The following is a 25,747-nucleotide window of genomic DNA, read 5'->3' on the forward strand; positions in this document are numbered from 1 at the left end:
TCTCCCTTCCCCCAGAAAGCGAAAGGAAAAAATAGACATTGGCGAGGCGAGGGCTTAAGTGGTGACCCTCGCCTGGTGCCGGTTCAAGCGCCCGCTCTGATCCGGGTGTTTTGACCTACGCTACGCAATTCGTTCATTCGTGAGTGGTCAAACAGCGACATGAACGAAAGTTGCCTGATATGTCGTGGTGCTATGCTGCTGCCGCCGCTGCTGCTGCTGCTGCTGCTGCTGCTGCTGCCATGAGATGTAGTGAGACAACTTGTTTATGCAGACGGCGGGTCTACATCATTTATTAGTGATTGAAGATGATGAACGTGTTAACTAACGGCGACAACAGGGATTAGCGGATCTGTCCCTTCATTAATCGTGTTACCAGGAAAATGGCGAGTGGTGGCCGACGGTAAGGACTCGGTTTCAATTGTGGCTCAATGCAGGCGGCAGGCTCTGTATAGCCAGCAAGCAGCCTATAAGGCTGGCAGTCGAATTAGTGCAAAGAATTGACCAGCGACCCGTACAGCATAGAGTACTATCGGTAGTCTTCATTGGGTCTGACACACGTTGGTCATGCTGCTGGGTCTAGGCAGAATATAGGTCGGCTAATAAAACGAAAACAAGCCACGAAAGAGTCCTTGTATGGCGTTTATTACAGGTCTATATTACAGCCTCCGCTACTGATTAATTTCGGAGTGGCGCTCGCATACCTGAACAGCTATCATTGACGGTAACCTAGGAACAAATACGATCTCGCTTTGTTGACAGGTTCTCAGAGTTTGCCTGTGTGAATGTACTCGGTAAAGCCGACCAGCAGTAGAAACTACTACTGCAGCAGTGCCCGAACGGAGACGAATAGCACGGAATCCAGCGCCAAACAATCTTCGGACGGTTGATCGTCACAACGGATTAGAGTCCCAATTGTTGTTTGTGAAGCTTTACAATGGCGCTGCGCTGAAGCACAAGTTCTCAGCTTAACTAGGCAGTATAGTAGAATCAATGACAATCTCAACATCAATAGTATATAATTGCGTTTCTAACTGAAACCTATTTAATTGCTATAAAGGTTTCTTGAAGGTTTATTTTCGGTGCTCCTTTGTGTGCTACTTTGTCTGTCTGTGTTTACACTTCAGTTGGACGGCACATGAGTCCTGGATATTTCTCATGCAACAACTGCCGAGCACAGTCAGGACGTTGTGCTGACAGCAAATATAGCTGCGGGACAGTGCGTTTTGCGAAAATCAACTCCTGGCAAACCTTAGTTATCATCGGTAACCAGCATCTTCAAAGCGACTATCATTAGCACAGAATCGTCTTTGGCGTCAACAAACAGAACGTATTCAGAGACGTTTTTGCTACGTCTAATGTATCCTCTTTCCGCTATCGCATGGAGATACATTAACAGGGATAAGACATAGTATTAAATAATAATTATTATAATAATAAGAAGGCAAAAAAGATGAGAGAACGAATGATGCCAATGAGCCGGTTGCGTTTCAATAGCGTATAGAACTCCGCTGATCAACAAGTCAGCTGTTTCGTCACGTTTTTCCTGCCGACACCGTTACCATTTTTGCTACTATCCGTATCAGCTGTATTCAGTATCGGTTCACACTGATACAGCGAACAGTCAATCTCTAGCAGTGGTTTCTGCCGGGTCGTCTGTGCTTCATAAGAGCAGCCTAAGCGATTTGCCCATCATGCGGTTTGTCTGGGTGTCCCCGTTGTTGTTATTTTGAGTGAAGATGAAATCATCACTATTATCATCATCATCATCATCATCATCATCACCGTTTCTGTCAGCAGCATCAACAACGACAGCAATAGCAATAACGATCATAGCATCCATAATAACATAGTTGAAGACTGCGTCGGCGCAAGCATTGCGATCCACAACAGGGGCATTACTATTGCTAGCCATTAGAACGGCGCTGATCGCCAGATTGCCTGACTTAATTTGTTGGTTGGCCGTAGTTACCCTAATAGTAGTTCGTCGAGCAGCGTCTGTACCCCTCTTCTGGTTGCTGCTGTTACCATCAACCATTCTACCGCTGTTACCATTTCGACTCTACTGCGCCAACGTGAATAGGGTCAAACGCGGCTACAACAATTAATACCACTACCAGCCTCACTGCTCCTGCCCGTGCAGTCGGCGCCACCGGTTTGCCGACGTAGTTACCTAACTACTATCGCAGTCGTTGGCAAGTACTACAACTGCGGCTATGCCGATGTCGACGTACGTCTCCCGCCAGGTCTAACGTTACTGTACTTATTCCTGTTGCTACCGTTGCTTCTGCAACGGCCTTTGTTGCAGCTGTTGTGTTATTCTACCCTACGTAGTAGGAACTACCGTTTGATGCTGTAGCTGCTGAGCCTGTTTCTTGCCTACCTCGACAGCAGCAAGGCTGTGTATCGCCCCGAGACAGACCTCTGCTGTTAAGCTAGCCGCTACTGCTGCTGCCTTTACCCACACGTTGAGCATACAATGAGGCCAAACAAGCAGGCAAGCAAATAGCCAGTCTCCGTTGGCTTAGTTTGATGCTTCCGTCGATCATCTGTATGTCCGTCCGGTAGTTGAGCCCATAGCGCTCGCGTTAACTGCCTTAACTTCTCGTCAGAGTCACGTGTTATTACTATTGTTTTCGTCGTCGTTGTCGGTGCAGTGCTACAGCTGCAGCCTCCGTAAAACTCTTGCCAGCAACTCGAAAGTGGAACGTTCTGCTGAAGAAAAGTCGTCAGGGATAGGGTGGGAGGAGATCGAGCGTGCGTGGATGGGAGACGAGAGTAAAACGTCAAGATACAAGGGCGCAGAGGACGATAATAGCGAAGACAAACGGGTGTCGAGTCAGCCGTGGGCGAGCAGATAAACGACGAAAATAACAGTCATGTGGGTGACAACATCAGCATTAACAGCAAAAACTGCGACTGCGACGATACCAACAATATCGGGAACAACAATATCGACTTTGTGCCATCAACAGATCTATCATTAACTGTGTTAATCTAATCTTTTGTGTAACTTCGTGGCGAACTGGGCATAACAGTAACTATAACCTGTTACAAATCGAATTCGACCTATTTTCGTTGTAGCGTATATGAACGCCTAAACGATCCTCACCTGAGGCGCCTGCCTCAGAGTAATTCGGAACAAGGCAAAGAGTTTGTTGTTTTGTGAAAAAGGCCTTAGTTTCATACGCTAAACTGGCTATGTGACAAGAGGTCGATGTTCAGGAGTGACTACAGCAGCATTTGTGGTAACTTCAACAACCAAAAAATAACTGTTTATAGGTTCCGTTGGTTTAGCTTAGGGCCGTTCGTTAGCCTATCAAACTGTTGACAGTTATTGAAACGAACCCCTTAGACGTCCATATCATATCGTGGCTTTGCAGCTCGAGAGTTTGCAACTAGCAGCTGTTGAAATTAACCCTTACTCGTCGCTCACTCCAATAGCCATTAATCATTTGCGTCCACGCTTTAATTCTGAGTCCGTCCGAGGTACTCAGTGACATCACGCGCATTGCAGTGATTCGTACGATTAACAAAACTTCAAGCTCAAGTTTGGCCGTCGTCAAAATTAATCAATCACATCAGTTAAAAGCATAGTGTGTGCACGGGCCTACCTACATAAAAAAAGAACCGCTTCCTCAAGAAAAATCGATTTGCTTTGCTCGATTCCCCGAGCGTTCGGCCAGAAAATCAACACAGGTATTAGAAAATTTGTCTGTTTCTGCATCATTATCAATAACGCAACGACATGAATTGATAGATGTGAGAAAGCTGGAACAAGAAGAAAAAAACGGAAAACATCTAATAACCAAGTAACTGCTGTCAAAGGGAACAAATCGTTCGGCAATCGTTTAATTACTACAGAGTAGTGTTGGGCGTACGGGCGAACGACCGTCTTACCCGTAATTATTGTGTCTTATAAAGACAGCACAAGTGAACGTGGAGGGCAGAGTTAGATCAGAGGAATAACGATCGGCGGGATATTTCTACAAATTGTTTTCAATTGAAGAAGCTCCGAAGAGCGAGCCAGAGTGAGGAAGTGAGACTGAATTTATCCTTGTATTGAACAGTAAGAGGACCCGGGACGGCTACGATACAGTTTTGTTAGCATGATGCAGCCTACACGGTTATCTATGGTGACTATTATGAGGATCGTTCTTGCTGTAGTGCTTCTTCATGCCAGTGTCGGTGACAAGGCCATCTTTCGGTGCGCCTATAGCAATGGGACGGTACCGGCCACACAGAACCAAAGCGAAGATTGCAAAGGAGATCCGTTCGGCCACAATGACAACAAGGCATCGTTCTGTTATGTGTTGTTCAAAAACAATACCGTCTCTGGAGAACTAGAGGTTGTATCTGTACAATATACGAGTGTCTTTAATACTATGATAAATATTGTATATTTTATTTTTGACATATAGTAGTAGTAGTAGTAGTAATAGTTGTCGTTTACTTCGTGTCGTGACTTTTCTTTAGACTGACAGTCTTTCGACTCGTTTAAAAAAAAAACAGGTCATTTTAACGGCGACTATTAATAAGTGAAGCTTCTACTCCTCAATTATTTTGATTGCTTCAATTGAACGAATGTGTCCTTTGTCGTTGTGGTGTTAGAGCTCAGAACCTTAAACCTGACATTTATAGGCTCTATGAGGGCTCTATGTTTTGGCTTTTCAAGATGCACCCTGTCGTTATATGCACCTAAAGAGCCTAAAGTGTTTTTTATTCTATTCCAGTTAGGTTATATTTAGGAGTAATGCCGAATAATAGATTGTGTTTCCAAGACATTTTAAAACCGTGGTCCATTTAACACACAATGCCGCCACTTGTAGCCAAATATAACCTATAGATTTTACGTATGCAACATAGAGGCAAAAACATACACTTCAGCAAAACTACAGGCAGTGATGCACCAACGGCGGAATTTTGCAGATTTGAGTACCTTGCGGATGCAGTTGTGATTTTTGTCTAAATTTGCCAATTTAAGTAAAATGAGCGTCACTAACTACGGACCTAAGCAGACTTCAGAATACCTAGAATAACGATAGGTTTCATCTCATTTTGAAAAGCCAGAGTACAGTCACAACATTGCCTACTCGATAGATCGTGCTAAACTTAACTTGGCGGGACGTGTTCCTTTAATAAGCTTTCGTCATGTGGGAATTAAACAGACTGGTGTCTACGTTTGGAATCCTCGTCTGCTTCAGGGTTATTCGTATCTTGAATCCGCTCCTGGCGGAGTTGAACACGTAAAATAGGACAGAACTTTTTTTTTAGCTAATAATATGCAGCTCTGTCCTTTCCAACGACGCTACATGGCCTCACCCTGACCTGTCGCTAGTGCCATCCGAGCTACGAAGCAATATTTTACATTTGCGTATTATATACAGGTATATTTATCTTAGCATAAAAGCTGCTGAGTTCTATCAAAGATCAGTCCATCCAACTTATAGAAATTGCAAAAAATCAACAGCGCGCAAACGCAAAGTAGGCTAAACAGTGCACATGACTAATATTATAAACATTTGTAAATATATTATAATTCTAAAACCGGGCCAATAACTGCCAAAAAGACTTTCTCATTTCTATGAAACGTTGTTCTACACGCACTGCATTGAAGTTTCATCCATGCAAAGTTTTAGTGGGTGACCAAAGCGACTCGTCGAATGTTGAGCAAACATCGAAAAAAAAATAAGCAGAAACTTGACCGGAACTAAAATGGAACTATATGGAATGGAATATTGTAAAATCCCCTTCTAAATGGGTTTTTTCAATCCAATTAAGATATGCAATACCAAAATTAAGTTTAATGTAGATCATTTGTTTTTCACGTAACAAAAAAAAAAAAAGCGTAAAAATAAACGTGCCAACAGATTCATTAAAATCTTCACTGTATGTAAACTTTCAAAGTTTAATCTAATGCTGATATAAGCAAGAAAGCCCGGTAAAAACCACACTTGTTAAGATCGGTGTATCAATGTAATAGAAATATCCCATTTCGTACCTATAAACTGCACGCAATCTATTTGAATTCAACAATTTCCAAGCGTCCTCATATTATTTACAGTTACACACTCGTTTTTTGTCGAATACTAGAATAACAAAATCGGATGGTCTAGCAAAAGTGTTACGGTCCTGTCAAAATCTTGTCCAGCGAAGCTGTTACCCTGCCCCGCACGACGCGCACACGGACTATAATTACCCTTATAGTGATTAGCGCGCTGCGTTCTATCCATAGATAATTCTGGTACTATCGTGGTGGTAGAAGTAGCAGGACTAGCAAAAGCAACGGCATTCGCTTCTTCTAACTAAGCAACAGCGACACTAGACGTATAAGAGTACTGGTAGACCACTGATACCACGCGACCGACCCCCACCGTTATAGTAACTGCCAGAAGTGATACGGCAACGGTTGATGGATTCACCTTTCTTTTTTTATCCCACGTTGGCCAATCATCTGCAAACGAGTATTTTGAGCTTGCAGACGTAAAAGCGCACAGAGACACATATGAAATACAATTATCAAGAATGACGTGAAAGAAAAAATGCGTTCCTCAACAATACGAATAGCATAAGTAGATTATCGGTTCGTGATGCCCGTAAGCTGGACAGTCAGTTGAAACTGATCCGCAACCGCGTAAGTGTCTGCACACACATATATATATATGTGTGTGTTACAGAATAGTTTCTCTAAATTGAACATTTTAAGGACCGTCCTAAAAAAACAAGTCCTGTTTCAACAAAATATCCCACACTTGCTAGCAGTATTAGCCCTGACGGTGCTCTTTGTTCAATATGACCACTATTTCCGATTGCAGCTTCAACATATTCCTTTTTTAATAACTTAATTTAATTGAAATTGTGCATCAAGCTACATTGGTAGGTGTAAAATCGTCAAAATGTAGCTCAAACAACCTACGCACAAAAAATCTCGTAACGAAACTCAATTTTGAGCTGACAGTAGTAGGCCCAAAAATGCAAAGGCTCTAAATGGCCAAAAAAGTCGAAAAATCTGAAAGGTACAAAAAGTTTCAGAAGGACTAACCAACTAAAAGGCTTACCTGAACTATTCAATTGGCACTTGGTATAATATTCACTGAAGTGGCTGTAAATTTTCATAGCAGAAATCTCGGTGTTTGTAAGAATTGCTTCTGAGACAATTTCGATAAGTTTAAATTTGAATTCTATTGAGGACCTTCCAATGCGCCTTATGAAAATATTGGTCGGATTTTTTCGAAGTTGCATGCAAGATTTGGGGCAAAAAGAAAGTTTTTAATCGAGGTTCGGGTTCGTTTAGTAATGAAACCTTGGATAATGGATCATTGCTTGAACGCGCGAAACGATGCACCATGGCGACCTTGTTGGTGTTTTAGAAAGAATTGGCTTTTGTCTTATGCCAGGAGTAGCGGATAAACGCATGCCCGTTACCACAAACAGCCCGCGAGCTTTTTTCAATTCGAGTGCTCCATTCTTTCTGACTATATAGGAATATTGCGGTTAATCGCCCCGGTGTCTCGGACTGCACGGGCTAGCAAATAGACCTCGACTGCTGACGAAACGAAGAAGCCGCGCTAATGCGACTGCCATATAAAACCACAATGAGCGGCTCTCGAAACGATAGATTCCATGGCTTTGGGCGAATCGGACTAGTTATCTTGTAGGCTTTGTTTGTGACGCGAAAACCGGTAGTAGTAGTAGTAGTAGTAGACATGTAGCATTGTGGTTGTACCTAACAATTCTTGTATTTTGGTTGTTTATTATTATTATTATTATTATGCAATAATTAGAGCAAGAGACAACACAGCAGTTATCCCTGTCGCTTCCGAGCGATTGGCAGTTGATACCATTATTAGATTACGTTACTGTGTTGCGTGAATAAAGTTGGTGTACTGGCAGCAACAACAACGCAAGAGGCAGCAAAAAAATAAGGGATTGCCACTCGCGTCTAGTTAGACAGCTATATAGCAGTAGCATCTACTGCTATTGTACTGTTTTTAAAAAGCTGATTTCTTCAAGGCTTCACGTTGGTTAAGACTGGTGGCATTCGCAGCTGCCGTTCTCTAATTAGGCCGTACCTATTCAATTTGTCACGAGACGGGAATGATCGGAATATCCGAGGTAAAAACGTTTAATATTTCGCATGTTATCTCGTTCGCGTTTAAAATATCAGAAATCATTACGGCCTTGAAATATATATCTGGGCGACAAAATGGAATGTACAGATATAAAATATCCCTTTGAGATTCAGAGGAAGCTTGGTTGTAAGATCCGCGAAGACTGCTGCGAGATTAAGCGGTGATATGTTTCGCGACCGGTGATTGATTTGCTGTTTATTTTGTAGCCTACAAACTGAACCAGTCCTTTGAATTAAGGTGATCTAGTGTGGTTGCGTTTTCACTATGGATGTCAATGAATGAATTAATTCGACACTGGCTTTGCCTGTTTTCAAATCGCTTTCGCTTCACTGGGGTTCCTTGTTTTATTTCTATACCGACCCTCGCGGCATCCGACGTTTATTAGATTGGATGGACGTCTGCCAAATGTTTTTGTATGCTGCGATAATCCGGCAGTAGTGAATCATGAGCGTCGGAACGAGTGAATCTTTACTGGATCGGAACCAAAATAGGATCATTAAATGGGACACTACGCCTATTCTACTCGTCCTTGCCGCGCACCGACGTTTCATGCTTTTTTTTTCATACATCTTACCTAACGAAATACTAATAATGTCAGACGAATTTATTGTTCTGCATCCTCTATTACTAACTATATACAAGAACACGTGCTGCGTTCAGGCATTTTATCTTACTATATAATCATGTTCACGCAATGCAGATCTACGATTTCATACGTAACTATTATGATTGTTGTTTGTTAGCTCGACATATAGTAAGCCCACGGGGAGAAGTGTTTTTGTGTCGGCGCAGTTTTGAGAAGGGACGGGTAACATTAGAAGTAGCCGTATAGACATCTACGCCAGATATCAAGCATGCAAAGGCCATGTGCGGGGGCTGCCACACGAATTTTATCGATCATCGTCCACCACCAGCACCAAGAGTCATTCCCTATTTGGGCTGGCCCACCTGACCCAGTGACGCTTGCTTCGCTAAGAGTTCTTTCTGAGATGATTTTCGCGATGCTCCATAAAAACGCCGTTTACGCCTTGTTTAATAAAAGGTCAGCGTAAGATAGAAATCGACCTGTTGGCGGTCAAGGCAAATTTTTTTCCGTGAAAGCAAAGGGATCGATGATCTTGTCTCCCAGTGCTTGCCTTCAGTTTCTCTCTTGTCTGCGTGCTACTATATTGTTACTCGCTCGTCATTTCTCAGCAAAAAAAGTTGGGTCAAATCAATCATATGGCGGCTATTTGATAACGGGTTATCACTGCGAAGATGGGTAGCAATTGTTGTTTCTTTGGGGGAATTTTTTGATGGAGGTTGAGCTTTGTGTTAGCATGGACACAACTGCTGATTACAGATTCATTTCCAACATGTGTTCGGCTTTATAGGTGTCCAAAAAGTGTCGTGGGGGTTTGAGAGCTTCTTCGAACCGTCGGGTTGTTTGCTGCTGCAACCTAAGCATACGTATATGCATGTGTAGGGAAGAAGAAATTGTTTATGATTTGGCAGAGAACTAACTTGTTGAATTGACATGGATTTTCTGTCATCTATCATCTAATAATGGATCTGCAAAGTACACTGCAATTTATTAGATCAATATGAAAAAAAAAACGTAAAAACATTTTTTGTCAATAATGACATAGTATGTTCAATATTCAAATACAAATCATATACATTGGTCAGTATTTTACATAACTTGACAAAACTTGAAGCATTGTTCGGCTATATATGCTTTAGACTAAAATGAAAAGTCTCCTAATCTCAACAGAGCTTTAAGGGTCCTTACTTGTCGCGTTATAAGATTTGTCCCTAACACAACTTTTTTCACTTCAGGTCAAACAATATCACTAATGAATACCTATTCTCGACAGCCATCCTTCGAACCCCTATTTCGATAATATACCTACATACACTGCGTTGTGTGTCTCCGGAAGTACCCATATACCCATTTGTCGATGACATAACAGTTCCATAAATTGGACACTGAATTAGTTTTGCCAGTACGACAGTTAACGCACACGCATGTACTAGTGTGCTTGTGTGTGAGTGAGTCACTCGTGGCACGTAAAAATTACGTCACAACATTTGGAGGAAAACGCTAACGAAGTTTGTTAACGTTGGCGAATTTAACATCGAGGGACAACTGGGCTGCGTCCAAAAAGCTCAGGCTTGTAGTAGTATTAAAGTTAGGCCAGCCGGGGTAATGCGTGCCCCCGACTGCTGTGAATTTTGTAATGAAATCCATAAATCCACTAACTATGAGTACGTTGGCCAAAGGTCCATTGTGAAATTTCTTCGTTCAGCGCGGCTGGCCAGCATTTCCCGCTGTGAAACTCAAGGCGAACGAGGGTCGATTCTTTGATTCGAAATGAGATTTACAATTTTTCATTGCGCTGCTTATTAAAAGATCAACATCTATCTAGATATAAGCAGTGTGCTTGTTAGTGTGTAAAAAAAATGAAATGACGAAAATGCCAAAAAAACGTTGTTAGGAGTGTGTTATTATAAAAAAATATGGCTCGTAAACAAAAAAGCATCGGTTTAGTCGTTATTTTTTGCTTGGTGTAAAAATATCAGTTACTTATTCTAGTCTAGATTTTCTAGTTCCTCGAAGCCACGCGTTCACAGTAGAGTTACGATGGGCGATTAAATTATATTTATATTTATGAATAATAAGCACCCAGTGACGGCGACGTCACTCACTGACAGGGATTCGGCGATTTTTAACAAGCTGACGATGAATACCGCAAGCTAGCTAGACTGATCATCGTCATGCACTCTTCCTGCATGCAAATTATAATCCCAAATCTCTTCACGCGAAGTTCGTGCTAGGACAGCAAGTATATTTGGCTGAATGCGTCCTGCTAGCGCACTTCATACCTACACAGCGACTGCGGTTGACTGAAGGATAGATACACGTGTGTCTTACTTTTCTAGTGAAAGGTTATATTTTCCTATTTAAGCTAATTTTCTTCTTTAGTTTATAAACTTGTTACATATCAAAAAGTCACATCATACACGCAAGTTGTTCCGATCTTTGGGAACGCGCCGCTGCGCACCAAATGAAATCTATTACATCCAATAGAGTATTACGTCACGCAGATACTTAGCAAATAAAGATTGCTTAAGTGTCAAGCAGATTCTAAGTTCCAGCCAGATTTCCAAGATTAGAAAGAATCAGTAAGAAGAACTAAAATATCTACGATTATTTAACAAGGTGATAGTTTACGGAGCTGCAGATAGAGGGTTTGCTTGACGAGAGTAATAGACGTAAAACTTGAAAGAGCATTTTTAGATGTAGAATTTTGATCATCGGGCTGTGTGCGGTCAGTGTCATGGCACTAACGTACCTCGAATTATATAATAAGTTGATAATTGCTAGATACTTGGGGTAATAAGACAGTCGCAAAATAGTTTATAATGCAGCACAAAGTCGAGTAAGATGGCCGTCAAGTCAAGAGATTTGGCTCTAATCGACTGTTACTTAGGGCTGAACTGAAAAATACTAAATAGTATTTCTACCATTTTAGAGATATGTAAAGATTAGCTAAGTGACCTATAGCTTTCAAGGCTTTTATTCTTCAGTAGTAAAACGTTTATTTCTACAAGAATACCTATGTCATCGTTGAGTACTTGAATGGTAATAACAAAAAAGACGTGCCTAGCCTGGAAAGGGTGACCAATATATATTTGACAAAAAATTGAGCCCAATAAGGTGTCCTGACCGACTCTGTTTATAAGGAGGTATCGGACACTAAGCAATTCAATGAAGTCAACCTTTTTTTAAATTGACTTATTCAAGAATCACCGCAAAACCATCAATCAGCCAGTCAAGAGGTATACCGACTGCCGCATTACCACTCACCATGAGACACGTCATATTGTCAAGTATGGACCACCATTTTGTCTCTGTTGAATGATCTGATCTTTCAGGTCATCCCCGTATTAGTGAGAATAGTTAGTTGTTCCGGAAGCTGTTTAACTAAGATAGTAATTGCAAAGCAGTGCGCTTCTCAAAAAGTCTAGGAGGGAAAAAGGCTGTACAGGCAGCTGATAAGGGATACAATTATTTTTTTTGAACGAAGGTCTAAAATGATAAGGAAAAGCACAACTAAGTTGAAGGTTCAATTGGTAAGTCAAATAATGGATGCCAAATGTAATTACTCTAACGGAGTAGAATCTTCGTATTTTATTTTAGGAATTCCTCACATTTTAGTGAACTGGGTAGCGCTGATCTGAGAAAGGGCGGGAGGGGGATTAAGAGGTTTGGTCGGTAAAAACGTTCTGGCGGGATTGCATTTCTAGCTGAGGGGTAATTAAATCTGGCTGTAATAAGGGCAACATATTTCGTGAAGCACTTTGCAGTTAGTGTATTCATTACTTCCATTGCTAACCGAAAAGAGTAGAGGGTTTTGTCTTGCAAATCAATTTGGGACTAAGTCTTAACTGGAAAGCTGCCAGCGCTTTCGAGCGTAGATCAAATGTGAGCATTCGTTGGTTGCATCAGAGTGGGCGCTGGGCAACGTAAAATGCTGGGCTTTATTAACAAAATCTGTACGGCGTCACTCGATGTCAAAGGTTAACTGCAGGTTATTGTACTTATCAGAAGGCCCGTAACGGGTCAGAGGAAAGGATGAGAAATACTAACGTATAAGTGCAGAATCATTTTACGGGAAGTTACTAAAAAGAGCTTACTTCATTCAAGCACAGAATAAAGCCTTTCTTTTCAAAGAAAAGGATGTTCATCATTCAACACACAAGACGGACGACCTTGGGTGTCGTTAGCGAGACTTGAAGCAGCGATTCTTTAATCTTTTTCAGTTAGAGACTAAAGCACGTCGTCTCTGTAACGCTTTTTACTAAGGGCAAATGAGCTTGACATTCGCCGTTCTGTCCATTTTTCGCCGGTAATTGTTTTCTTGTAAATTGTCCTTGGCTTTGGTTGCCGCCGCCGCCTCCGTTTACGACCTCTATTACTACAGGTCAACGTAAGCTATTGCCGATGCGTGAACTCCGACTCATTGGTCCATCAACTATTCGATTGTCCTTGAAAAACCCTTTGGCGATGTAACTCCTTAGGGTCGGTTGACTTTTATGCATTCATCCAATTCTTCTTCCCTTACGTATTCAACACTCTAAATTGTCGGTTTCGATATTAGTTACCCGCGTACGGTTTTCCCTGGCGTTTTCACGCATCGTCACATATATGACATTCAACAGTTTTTATATCGGCGCTTGGTTGACTGATACGGAGCGGGGGTGACTGTCGTACCCTTCACGAAGCAGTCTCGTAAAGATATCTTCAATTAAGTCGGTACGCTTTGAAGAAGTGAAGAACGTGTCTCAAACACAGAAATAGAGGGTCGACTCGACTAGTCATTTATTGCTTGCCTTAACTATAGAGCGCGAACGATTTGAGAAGAGCTCTCTGAAAGGGTAGGAATGATGTTTTTAGTTTATTTTACTCATTAGGCAGAACTCGTTACTGAGAGATGCAAGCCATTTATTTATCGACTTTATCCAGCAGTCTAATCAAAATTGTAATCTTATAGGTTGAATTCATCCAGTTTCTACTGCGTGCAACTAGGTGCGTTATGACGCGCCTGTGTATGCTTGCGATTGTATACGTTTGCGTTTGTTTTGTCGTTCGTTCGATGAGGTGCCATTACGTTTTACGCTTTGATATGAATTAACATCTTATTAGACATTGTCTATAAAGTTTTACAATCCAAGGCTAAGAATTGCGGCGGGCTACCGCTGCGTACTCCTTTTGTGTATCTGCACGTTCGCAATGTAGAACAACGAGACACATGGTATCCACATAAGATATTTTTCTACGCCAATATTAGTTAATTATAAACAAAGCATTTCTTGTAGGATACTCATCTCTCGTACGCGAAGGGCGATATCAGAAAAAATGTGTTTAAAGTATCAAACACTTTTGCGCTTGACGAACTTTCATCAAAGCTGTAACGTGTTTTGATTATTCATAATCGAGCATCTATCTTGTTGCCGATTTCGTGTGGCTTTCAAAGAATTGCGAAGATCTAAGTGAGGCCAAATGGAAGATATAAGGTAGATATTAGACTAAAAATCTATTAAAACAACGCAAGAAGGAATTTAGACAATTTTCGAGATCTAAGCAGCTGTTTTCGAGAAAAAAAAATAGTCGTTTTTACTGAAAATCGTATGCATTGTTAATAAGGTTGTTAGGTAAGTTTCGTTTTTTTATCTTTTTGAGCATATGTATATTTTTTTTTAATATTTTGATTATTCGGGATTTTTTTTAACCTACGAACAGCCTAAACGAATTAGTAGTATCCGCTGAGTTATTTACGTGTCCGACGTGTCTGAGCGAGGGCCCAACGAGTCTGCGGATATCAATATGGTTTCACCGACGATTGCTTTTAAAAAGTTATTCAAGAAGCTACAACAGGATTTTTTTTATCTGTGACCAAAGCAATGGCTATTGCAGTAGGTACACGTATGTTCCTGTTAACGCGTGCAAAATGATCATACACGTACATTTTTTTGCACATCCATTTCAGTTAGATGCGACTTTTCGATAACGATGTAAATTTTGCCCCAATTTATCCCAAAAACCTTGTACAGAATGACATTACAATGTTAAGTACTGTTGCTACTACGCTAGTCAGCTGCTAATTCCGTTTCCACATTAAGTATGTGTTTTAAGGTCGGGGTATTTCCATAATCCCCCACATATTTCTGAGTGCAGATAACACAAACAGACGCTTAACTGTTCCCATACGGAAGTGTGTCGTATCTACGAATATTTTTCTTGCGAAGTATAGGGGCCTCGAACCTGTCAAGCTTACTCATCGTCTGCAGAAAGCTGTCTCATTTACCTTCTTACTCTATACATTAACTCGTCTAGGACCACAAACAACTTTTCCCGTTTGCACGGATTATTTAGTATGCGTCACTGGCGGGACTCGAACCAGCAACCCTTGATCTCTTTCTTTCTTTCAACAAGACGCTGTCCTGTTTAAGCCACTGCGTACAGAGTAATTAATTTACTCAATGGATGACCTCACAATCTATTTTTGCGGTGTGCAACAGCATTGAATGCTAGTTGAATCGAGAAAGCTCTAAGATACCCTAAGCTACCACCTCCCTTCAACAATGGCAGGTTCTCTCTTTCCCATTTGCTCAGGTCTCACCTGATGCTACCTAAAGCTCCTACCACATGCGTCACACTGTCAAGTATTCCTTCTTTATGTGACCCACCGTACAGCAGGCGTTTCTTGCTGCTTCATCCTATCTATCCATGCTATCATACCTACGTACGGTCCACCATCGGTTTTGGTTAACTGACTATTTATGACTGAATTTAGTTATTTTTACTATATCCTTATTTTCTACATATGACATGAGCGTAATTGCTGGCGTGACACGTCATCCACGTCAGTTCTGGAAAGAAACTCTATGATACAGTACTGTGCAATTTGTGTCTAATGCGAAGCACGTTTGTCCTTCAATCAACATTTTTCATTTTCAAGTTTGACCCTAATCATATCTACCGTGATACTTGTTGCAACAGCAATTTGTTCGATATATATATTGCGTGTTCTAATATATGCTGTATTGGAATTAATAAGTGTAGCTCTGCTCAGCAACGGTGCCTCACCGCACCTCGTTCGGGCCGTGGCAATTCTAGAGGAACAGGACATTTTCATTGGAACTGGTCATACTAATTGCATGCTCACGTTGGCTAATTAATTGATTTTGTTTCCTTTATCGTTTCTTGTGTGTCTTTTGTACAAGACCTGCAACTCTGCCTAATTCACGGTTATGATTTTCCGGTATCATAGTTCCCGTAGGTAAAGCTTCACTGCCATTACGGTCACTTCTTCGACCAAAAATCAGCGAATTTGGTCAAACACGGATGACGTTTTATAGCCAGTCTCGCGTAGACAAATAGTTTTCTGCTGCGAAAGCTGATTTAATATCGAATGGACCCTGCAATAAACTCCAGTTCGTCCTGTTTCCTAACAAAATCAACATGAACAAGCCCCGTGTATATATATATGACACATGCAAGTGAGGAACAAGGGGAAAAGTAGGAAATGCAATTGGATGTGTATTAGCATCCAGTATTCATTTAATTTTTTTGTGTCCACCATGACGCGGTCCGCGCCATTCATTTGTAATGGCGCGCACCGCGTCACCACCAGATTTTCATAACCCACAAACCGGCCATATAAATAAGCCCATGCATGCCCTGTACCCGCGGCCAATATTCGTAGCATCGTACTAGGGCTGAGAGGTGCGTTGAGACAGTGGAATGAACGGTGCCGTTTCTTTTTCTATAATTTTAACTGTGTATGTCGCGCTGGCCATTAAGCCCCACAATTTTTGGGATTGATTAACTGTGAACATATTATAAATAATAGCGATCGCAATCGTAATCATTCAAGTTAGAAACGGTGCCGAGCGCAAATCGAAAGATACAGCGGGAACACTGGAACACGACCATATATGCTATCTAATACTATCTAAGAACTGAAAGCTGATACTGTTGTTGGTCGTTGCTCCAGACAGCTTCGAAACTCTGCAAATTTACTTTTTGCATATCGTTTGGTAAATGCAACAAGAATGGAGCAAGAAAGATCGGACTAAACGTATGAAATTTCGAAGAAACGCTTGGGTGCTATATACTGTCGAGTAAAAAAAAAATAGTATAATAATTGTCTGTGCGTGGTCAATGGGGCTTGGCTACGCCACGCCATGCTTTCTACAATGGCTTGGCCGCCAACCAGATTTGTCTGCTTTCAGCTGGCAGTCGCTAGTGGCTACTGTCAATATTTCTACTGACTGCGGCGATGAACGAGATTATTTAGCAGAACATTTTAAGCGCAGCCATTGTTAGGTAACTGCTAGGTAGCAGCGCACTCTAGTGCCACTAGCAACAACTAAAACTCTAGCCAAAACCTGCCTTTTGGGAGAATTTGATTTAGAAGTGGGAGAAAAGTGATTTAGAAAAAGAAGAAGAAGAATAAATCACCTGGCATATATTTATGTAGCCACGCCGAAGGTGGCAAAAGGAAGCAGTAACATATATGAGAGAGAGAAACATTTCTATAAATGTCTCTACAAGACGCGGCCGTGATCGTCGTAGCACTGTCACTTGTCCAATATGGTTGGTATATGTTTTATGTAAGTTGGTCGATAAAAACGTTTAAGACGAGAAAGGGACGAAGTAAAACAAGGTTCCCGTCCACAATAGTTTTCGCTGAAATAGAGCATACAATCATTTTACGGAAACAGCTACGGCGGACTGGATAAGCGTACGGTTGACCCACTTTTTTACGGTTGACTTGCTAATAATAATAAGGAGAGAAACTTTGGAGTCGCTTATTCACTTGATATTGTTATTTCTATTATGTTTATATTCTTTGCTTTTCTCAGTACAAACACTCATATAAAATACTGCGTTTTCTCGATATGTATTTGCGCCTTATAAACAGATATACCGGTTTATCTGCCAGGTAAGCCTGTCTGGACTGATAGCCCTAGAACTGACGACAGCAGATCTAAAATAATCATAGAATATCTATCCTTTTTAAAGTACCTGTCAGCACTTACACTCCACATATGAGAAAATAATGATTTGTAGCGTTTTCATTTGACAATCGTGTACGGTAGCAACAGATACCGATTGAAGGCTTGCTTGAACCTTGGAGTTTCTCAGCATGTATTTATAGCCATATTAGTCGTCGTCCACGACTCTCGAAAAAGCAAACTCATCTTAGGTCTAGGTAAAAATAAATAGATAGCGATAAGATTAATGACGTCACCAATAGTGTATGCGCGTACGTGTGCACGATAAGTTCTCGATGCACTTCAATTGTCCCGTCAAGTATTGCAAGCAGAATTCATATGAGAGTACTGGTTTAAACAACGCTTGACGCAGACGCTTTTTCAACTAAAATCAGAGCTTCATTTTGTTGCGGCGGGTTAGCTAATCTGAAGCTAAATACGTAGACGGTATTTCGATTACGTACGCTGCTCGTGGTACAGAAATGCGACTTATCTCAAAAATGTTGATGGAATAATAATTGGTACTTGATTCAAACGTTGAGATCAAAATGGCGATGCGAACCGCTCGTATGATTGGAATTTAAGAGAAAATTAAAGAAGAAAACATATTTCCTCAGCCAATTACTCTTTCTACTTCTATTTAATACTAACTAGCTAGTAATAATCAATTAGCTAAAATATACCAGTTCAGGCCCAATTCATTAACTTCCCATTGACAAGCGTATTTTTTTCCCGTTTGGTACTACACGTATATTTACGCCCGAATCTGAACCTAGACCAGCTGGTGGCCGTAAGTTTACGACGCAAATTCGTTACCTACTACGCTATTGCGAAGACTAGTATAAATAGTCGCTGTGAACAGATTGTATCCGATGGGTTTTTGTACGAGATATTTTTTTCATGGTTGTATCGAATAGCCTCTCTTGCCGAGATGAGAATGATAGCTCTTGTCTTTGGGTCTCACACAAACAATTCGGCATATAGGTCTTTATATTAGCAATGTTGTCGTTTAATTTAAATATGTGGGACACGACAAAGTTCCCACCTCAGACGAAGTACAATTTGAGCCTTTGAATTACCCGGGCCCTTTATTACAACAACTATTTTGTATTTTTTAACTGAAGATTGATGTTGCTTTCTATAAAAGATATGCGTATTTGAAATATTTCGTGTAGCTGAAATTAGATTTCTTGGACTTAAACAATATGTGCTTTGAAGCAGGCAACGCTATGCATAACTGGTCGTTTATTTACTGAAAAAGACGTCTATTGTGCGTTAATCTTCCACAAAACAGCTATTCTATGCTGTTCTGGTGATGGAATCTGACGCCGTTGATGTTTCTCCCTTTTGTTTCTCTTTTAAAATGCGACGTTTTTTTTTTGAAACAAACGCTTTATAAAACGCTTTCATGTGTAAACCTTCAATCTCTCGGCAATAGCTACGGTGAGCGCGTCGACGTTATCATGTTGAGCTTAGCTAAACAGCCTTCGGCAAGGCACGTGTTATAAATGACAATTAAGCGAATTCAGGTATAGCCGACAAGACGGCTTTTAGTTTATGTTATGGAACATATATATGTATATATATATCCAGTTGCATGTATGATACCGGCTGCATTAAGCATTGCTTCGAATGGTTGGCGGCCCTTTTGATTACGGAAAAAACCGCGTGGGTATACCCAGTTTTTTATTTCTGCACGCGAACACGTTACCGCTGCACCGTTACAAAGACCAAAATATATATATATATATATATATATACATAGACAGCCATCTGCTCATGCAAACGGATGCATCACTCGGCGAAAAAGCATGTGGTCCACGATTCCTCACGGTAGCTGCTGTGGGTCAACCAGAGTTTTTAGGAAATTTAGACTATGGTTTTACCCAACCATAACGGAAACATTTTCTAGATCAACCAGCGGTTCTTTTTGCTGCTAACCGTCGCGTCCACAGAAAACATTTTTTTCTAGCAGAAAAACCAAGGAAAGCCTGAAGCTTCATGGTGATGAAAACTTAGAGGCAAATAAGGATATCGATGTAGTATTTTGGCTTAATTTACCAACAGCACCGATTCGTCTGTATATATTTATATACATTTATTGTCAGTTGCTTCCGACTTAGAAAAAATAAATGTACGTCTAGCTAGAGAAAAGACACGCGTGAGCCCTGGCTGGCCTTAGGTCGTCTTCACCACAGCACTTATTATACTTAGGACTGCCACTTAAATCCACTGTCTTCTACACCTTCTGAAAGCTATATGACACAGCATGTGTCTGATTTTTAACCGTAAACTGGATATGGCTGAGGCGGTCAGGGCGGCATGTTCTGAGCGTCCGCCTACAATTATTGCGCTCTCAAGAAAGCCGCAGATACCGCTGGGTTGACGATGCCTGTCTAAGCGTTTTCTTGGCTTTCAGTATCGTTCATATCATGCGTGATTTAATGAGGGATTGCGCCTTCTACAACCTGACTTCTCCGAAGAGGCCTTACGAGTGCCCTTTTGTGGGTGGAGTCTTCCATTAATTCTTTAGGTCTGACCACTAGTGCCTTACTGGGACGGTAGGTTTACGGAGGACTGTCAGACTCGGAGCTAAAGAAACTGAATGTGAAGTATCACTAGTTTGCCCGGCCCTGGCCAAAAATGATCCCTTACTTAGCCGGACCCACTCTGATCAAATGGCTCCCCATTTTACCTAACAAAGGAGCTTAAACGCTGCCTCGAGAAGCAACGTGACCATCATTCCGCGACGTTAGTGTTGTACCTACAGGAGAAATGTTTTTCTAGGAATCCAGAGCGTTGTAGACTTGTGAACGAAATGCGACCAACACCCAGGACAAGCCTTTCATACTCAGTGGCAATAGTCGGATTCTCGTTCTGAATAAATTATTATTTATATAAATTATTATTATAACGACGTTATTGTGATTAACGAAAGCTGAGTGCGCTTTGTATTTTTTTTTTCGAATAGCTGCGTAATCTGAGTGAAAAACGCTAGACTTTATTGGTGCTTGCTGTGGATTGTAGGTGCTCAGCACGCGCGTGTTGAAAATAAGAAGAATTTTTTGTCTAATGCTTGTGAGTTAGCTTTTTTTTTTTCAATCAAATTGTGTAGCATTTATGTAGCATAGGATGGACTTCAATCAACGTGTAAGTAAGCCCAGTGAAGCACCGTTCGTTTACCCTTTGTAGCATCTAATTGCCCCTGCAACATGTGTTACAATGAGTGGACAGAGCCGAGCTGGTGGATTTATGTATCCGCTTACACAAATCGTTGATTGAACATCAACTGAGGGTCAACTGAGAGATAGGCTAGATGCTATTGCACAGAAGCGCATTTATTCACCGTACTTACAAAATTCACACGGTGAGATCTGAGGCTCTGGCAGAGGTAAAAATGCCGCTTATTCTGTATGATACCTCGTTCAATACTAGAGTGTTCGTCATGCGACCCGGTTGTCAAATGTATGTCAACTGAGCAGTTGGTTCTTGTTGCTACAACGACTTGGTCAGCTTCACTCAGTGATCTAGTTAGCGAAAAAAGCCTTTCATTATCGAAAGTTACTACTGCTTAGAGTATTCCATATTCCGAGCGTTAGCACACGCATGCAGACAAAGGATGCCCTGTACCGAAATGAAAAATATTTTCCATGTAGTTGCCTGTCCTTACTATGGAGTACATGTCATCGAACCGAATGAAAAGAAAATATTATTTAAAAACGTGCTATCGTAGAACAACAATGGTTCGAAGTGCTCGAAGCACTACAAGGGGCTGCATCTCATCCGCTTAAAGCTCAGACGATGATGACAAGATCAACAGTGTTTAATGCTCTACTTGTAAACTGGCACAAATACCGTCATCAAAGCAAAGGCATGAAATGCTGATAAAGGAAGCTGTGGTGGACACTGCGCGACAGATTCTCGAAAGCTGGGAAAAGTCTGACTGTAAAATCCTCTCTAAATATTCTGCGAACCGAAAACAGAGTACTGAAGGACAACATGCCATGGCTAAACATAAGACTGAACTGCTCTCTTCGAGCGTCTCAAAACAGGAGTACTACTTAAAATAGAAGTGACTTTAAAGTTCAACTCGAAAGAAGAAGGCTTACAAGAAGCGGCTGAAGGCCACTCGCCTGCGATCTCGTAACCGGTCACAGTCCCTTAAGAGACTCTCAAACATTACGCACGTGCAAAGAGAGGCACATCGGCTTAGAATTTTTAAGGTAGCACAGAAGATGCCGCAGCACTACGAGTACAAATAATTAAAACGCGACCGAACAAAAAACGATCGGTCAAATAAAAAATAAACATTCGCGACGTGTTTGCGAGCGGGGCGGTCGAGGCCGCTAGTGCTGACGACACGTACAACAATCTCAAAGGTAGTTTATGCACCCGATAGTGGTAAAACTACGTATATCTAAAAAATCTCTATAACATGCTAATCCATTCTACGTTGAAATGACCAAGATAGAGCTTAGTGGTCCATTCTGAAGATAGGGGAAATATTATGCTCTACGAATTCACGCATCTGTTGAGATCCCGATATCAAACTATGGGGTATACTAACAACTTAGCGATGTACTACTTACCGTTGTTACGGGAGGGGACCATCGAAGAATGCAAACTATGCTAGCTCAATTTTATAGACAGACATGGGCACTTGACCCAGAACTTGCAACTTATAAACGTCCCGTCATGCACTTTAGGCAAAACAACGCAAATATGAAAAATTAATACATTAACAATTGTCAACTGGCATTAACAAATATAGCAATTACGCGTCGGACATTTTGATTTGCGTTTTTAGTAGAAGAAAACTTGATCTTAGGCTCCGAGTTAATAAACCAAATTTCTACATGTAACTATTCGGCTAGCACATGCTGCCATTTGCCATACATGCGTGTCTAGTATGGAACATATTGGGAACAAAAGTTCTTGCAGCGGGTATAAGACCAACTTGTACGGCATGTTATCTTTAGACTTTACACTGATTTCGATTAAATCATATATAATGATGTCGTAAAAGCACGATACAAAAAAAGATCTGAAGATCCTAAGTAAACTGAGAAGCAACCTACGCCGAGGCATCTATTTTTATGATTTTTGCAGTTATTAGAAGCGCATAGAACACACAGTCAAAAGCAACAGCAACAAAAATCAGTTTCTTTTACAAAAAATTAAGTAACCTTTTTTTTTGGCATAAAAATTGTACTATTTGGAGCAGCGCGACCTTACACATCTACCATCGAAAAACAAACCGTCGACTAAAAGAACGGCTGCGTCGTTACTGTTGCTATTAGAAAAAGAAACAATGGTAAATGGCCGTGTGCGATGTGTAAACGCAATCATTGGATGTCAAAGGGCAGAGTCGTTCAGGCGGACGGCCGACAAGACAAGGGCAAACTAAGCGAATTACTCCAGAAGGTCACGTTCCCACAATATCATAGTTGCATATATTATGCAATTATTTCGCAAATAACAGCAGAAGAAGCTGGAGTTGGAACCACTGATCTTCGTACAGCTAGTAACTTGATATCAACAGTAAGTTGTTTGATGACCTCTTTAAGGTTGGGTAGGCCAATCCAGCTAGAGCAACGAGCGACTGAACAAGCAAAGGACAGATACGGAGCTACTATCCTTGGAATTCTGTTTCTTCCCTCTCCTAAAGTACCACCCATAGTACCGGAACCCAACCTGTTCTCAGGTAGTTGAATTATTACCCACATAGTTAAACTGTTATATGTAAAGACGGTCGTCGGGCAAGCCGTACACGGAAGTAGAGCAGTGGCTCACAGTAACACGCGAGGAGAATAAACTGGTCAGCGGAGATTCACGTTTAAACAATACAAAAAAAGGGAAAATAGTCACGAAATTTCTCCTAGTTTAAGGAAACGATCAATTATGCCAAGGCTTGATTAAAGACGACCTTGCCCGGACCGACATTACTAGCAGCTGCGTCGACTGACGACCACATAGGGGGAGATGAGTTCAAAAGATGCCTTCGGTGCCGATATAACTCTTTAGTTATGTATTTTAAGGAGTCGCATGCGTATACAACACATCAAAATACGCGTGATAAGAAAGTCATTTTATTCAACCCGATAAGAACAAGAAATATTTTGAATACGAACTCTTAACGATCAATGAAGTAGTGTCATCATACACTGAAGTTTTAAATAAAAAAAAAAAAAAAAAAAAGTAATATTTCTTAATCATATCTAGCCCCATCGAAAGCCTCTCAACGCAATCGTTGATAAATTTTGCTCCTCAACAATTTGTTTCTACATTTATTTGTAACTTGCTCAAAAAACATCCGTAATTATCCTGTATGTATAACATGTTATTACCTTATAAAACGAGTTTTGTGTGTGAAAGCGTTTTTGCTCCCTAAAGTTTACCTGTTTACCTGAACAGAACACCTATATTTATAGATCAATATTTGACCTCGAAAGTAGTTCTGTTTTGTCGACGTTTTGTCTTTCTTCGATGATTCCATTGATCTGATCCTATCCCGTCAAAAGCGTATTGGTTTAAAGAGGAGTCAGTCACACTAAATGACAGCATGTAAAACGTAAATGACTCCACAATACAGTGCAGGGGGGCGGGCATTCGCCGTTACAGCATCGCTTGCCATCACATCCATATTCCATCTCGTTTCGTATGCTATGCCCCCTTCTAACAATTATTATTATTATTGTCATTTTTTCTTTCTATCTGGCGGCTTATTCATCTCGTTCCCTGTTCTGTGCAGTTGTCTCTACAAGGATGTTGGACCGGAGGTGAGCACGAGTGTATCGAGAAGGCCGCCATCAGCGAAAATAGTAGCGCCTGCTATAAGCGGCGGGGCGGTGATGCTGACCTAGTCTTCTGCTGTTGTCTCGACTACATGTGCAACCAAAACTTCGTTCCCCTACTGCCTATACCAGATCCAACGCCTACGGCGAATAAGCCTGCAGTCGACTCGGACGACTGGCTCCCGCACGAACAATCGAGCTTCACGGACAGCTGGAAGTACACAGTGATCCCGCTGATTGGCGTTCTCGCCATCATTGGCGTTATCATTCGCTGGAAGTACGGGCAGAATCGGAAGCGTCACGCGTCTAATCAGTTCGGCTACGACAACCAGCTCGAGAAGAGTTCATCGGATGTGGATAGCGTTACACTTGTCGAGCCCGCGGCACAGGGTCGTTTTGGATCAGTCTGGAAAGGTAAACACAATGGGAAAGATGTTGCCGTCAAGGTGTTCCCGCCAAATGAGAAACAAAGCTGGGAGCGAGAAAAAGAAGTGTACCGCCTACCGCAAATGCAACACCTAAATGTATTGAGCTTCCTTGGGACGGGCCCGAAGACTAACGCGCAGACAGGGCTCACCGAATACTGGTTGTTGACGGCGTGGCATCCACTTGGCAGTCTGCACGATTTCCTGCATCTCAACACGGTCACGTATGACCAGCTGTTGCATCTGGCTGATTCGATCGCCAAAGGCGTCATGCACCTGCACACAGAGGCGGCGCCGACAAAACATGACTGTTATAAGCCAGCGATGGCACACCGTGACATCAAATCAAGGAATATTATCTTAAAGGATAACAGGTTAGAAAATGTCTACTGAAAAAACAGGTTCTTCTCGTATGCTCGTAGCGTTCGAAGCGTTTGTTGTACACATAGAGCCACATTTTACAAAATAAGAGCTCATATTAAAAGGCACAATTAGAACTTTGACATTGATCTCGGTATGTCGAAAATACGCAGAATGAATAACATTAGTAATTATGATAGTGATAAAACAGTAACAGATATAACTGTATGTTCCGGCTATGTATTTTAGGACGGCATGTATTGCCGACTTCGGTCTGGCGATAATCTTCGAGCCGAGAACGAGCATTGGAGAGACCCACGGTCAGGTGGGAACTCGCCGGTAAGTTATTAGTAGTTCACACACACAAATGAAAAGTTAAACAACGTAGCCAAAGAGGTACTGTATAGCAGTTTGGATGAACTTGTAAAACATGGTTCATCTTGTTTATAAACATTGACCCGCTTATTTTTGGCTGCGACCACGGTTTTGACGA

The 25,747-nt window shown here is 41.4% G+C and overlaps 1 protein-coding gene across 7 annotated transcripts in view; it reads left to right on the forward strand.

The window, feature by feature from the left end:
• The first annotated feature begins 144 nt into the window (after positions 1-144).
• put (activin A receptor type 2 punt) overlaps positions 145-25,747 on the forward strand; it is a 35,378-nt gene continuing 9,775 nt past the window's right edge. For 5 of the 7 annotated variants that reach the window (XR_002674617.2, XR_015329762.1, XR_015329763.1 and 2 more), the window contains exons 1-3: positions 145-4,346; positions 24,427-25,268; positions 25,504-25,593. Coding sequence is in view for 1 of the 7 variants with exons in the window: in XM_022812699.2 (XP_022668434.1) it covers positions 4,107-4,346; positions 24,427-25,268; positions 25,504-25,593 (1,172 nt within the window). In the remaining 6 variants the exon portion in view is untranslated. The remainder of the gene's footprint in view (positions 4,347-24,426; positions 25,269-25,503; positions 25,594-25,747) is intronic. The other 2 variants (XR_015329760.1, XR_015329761.1) reach the window with 2 other exon arrangements.

The sequence above is a fragment of the Varroa destructor genome, unplaced genomic scaffold (assembly GCF_002443255.2).
Source record: "Varroa destructor unplaced genomic scaffold, Vdes_3.0 BEIS01000006.1, whole genome shotgun sequence".
NCBI classification, from domain to species: Eukaryota; Metazoa; Arthropoda; class Arachnida; order Mesostigmata; family Varroidae; genus Varroa; species Varroa destructor.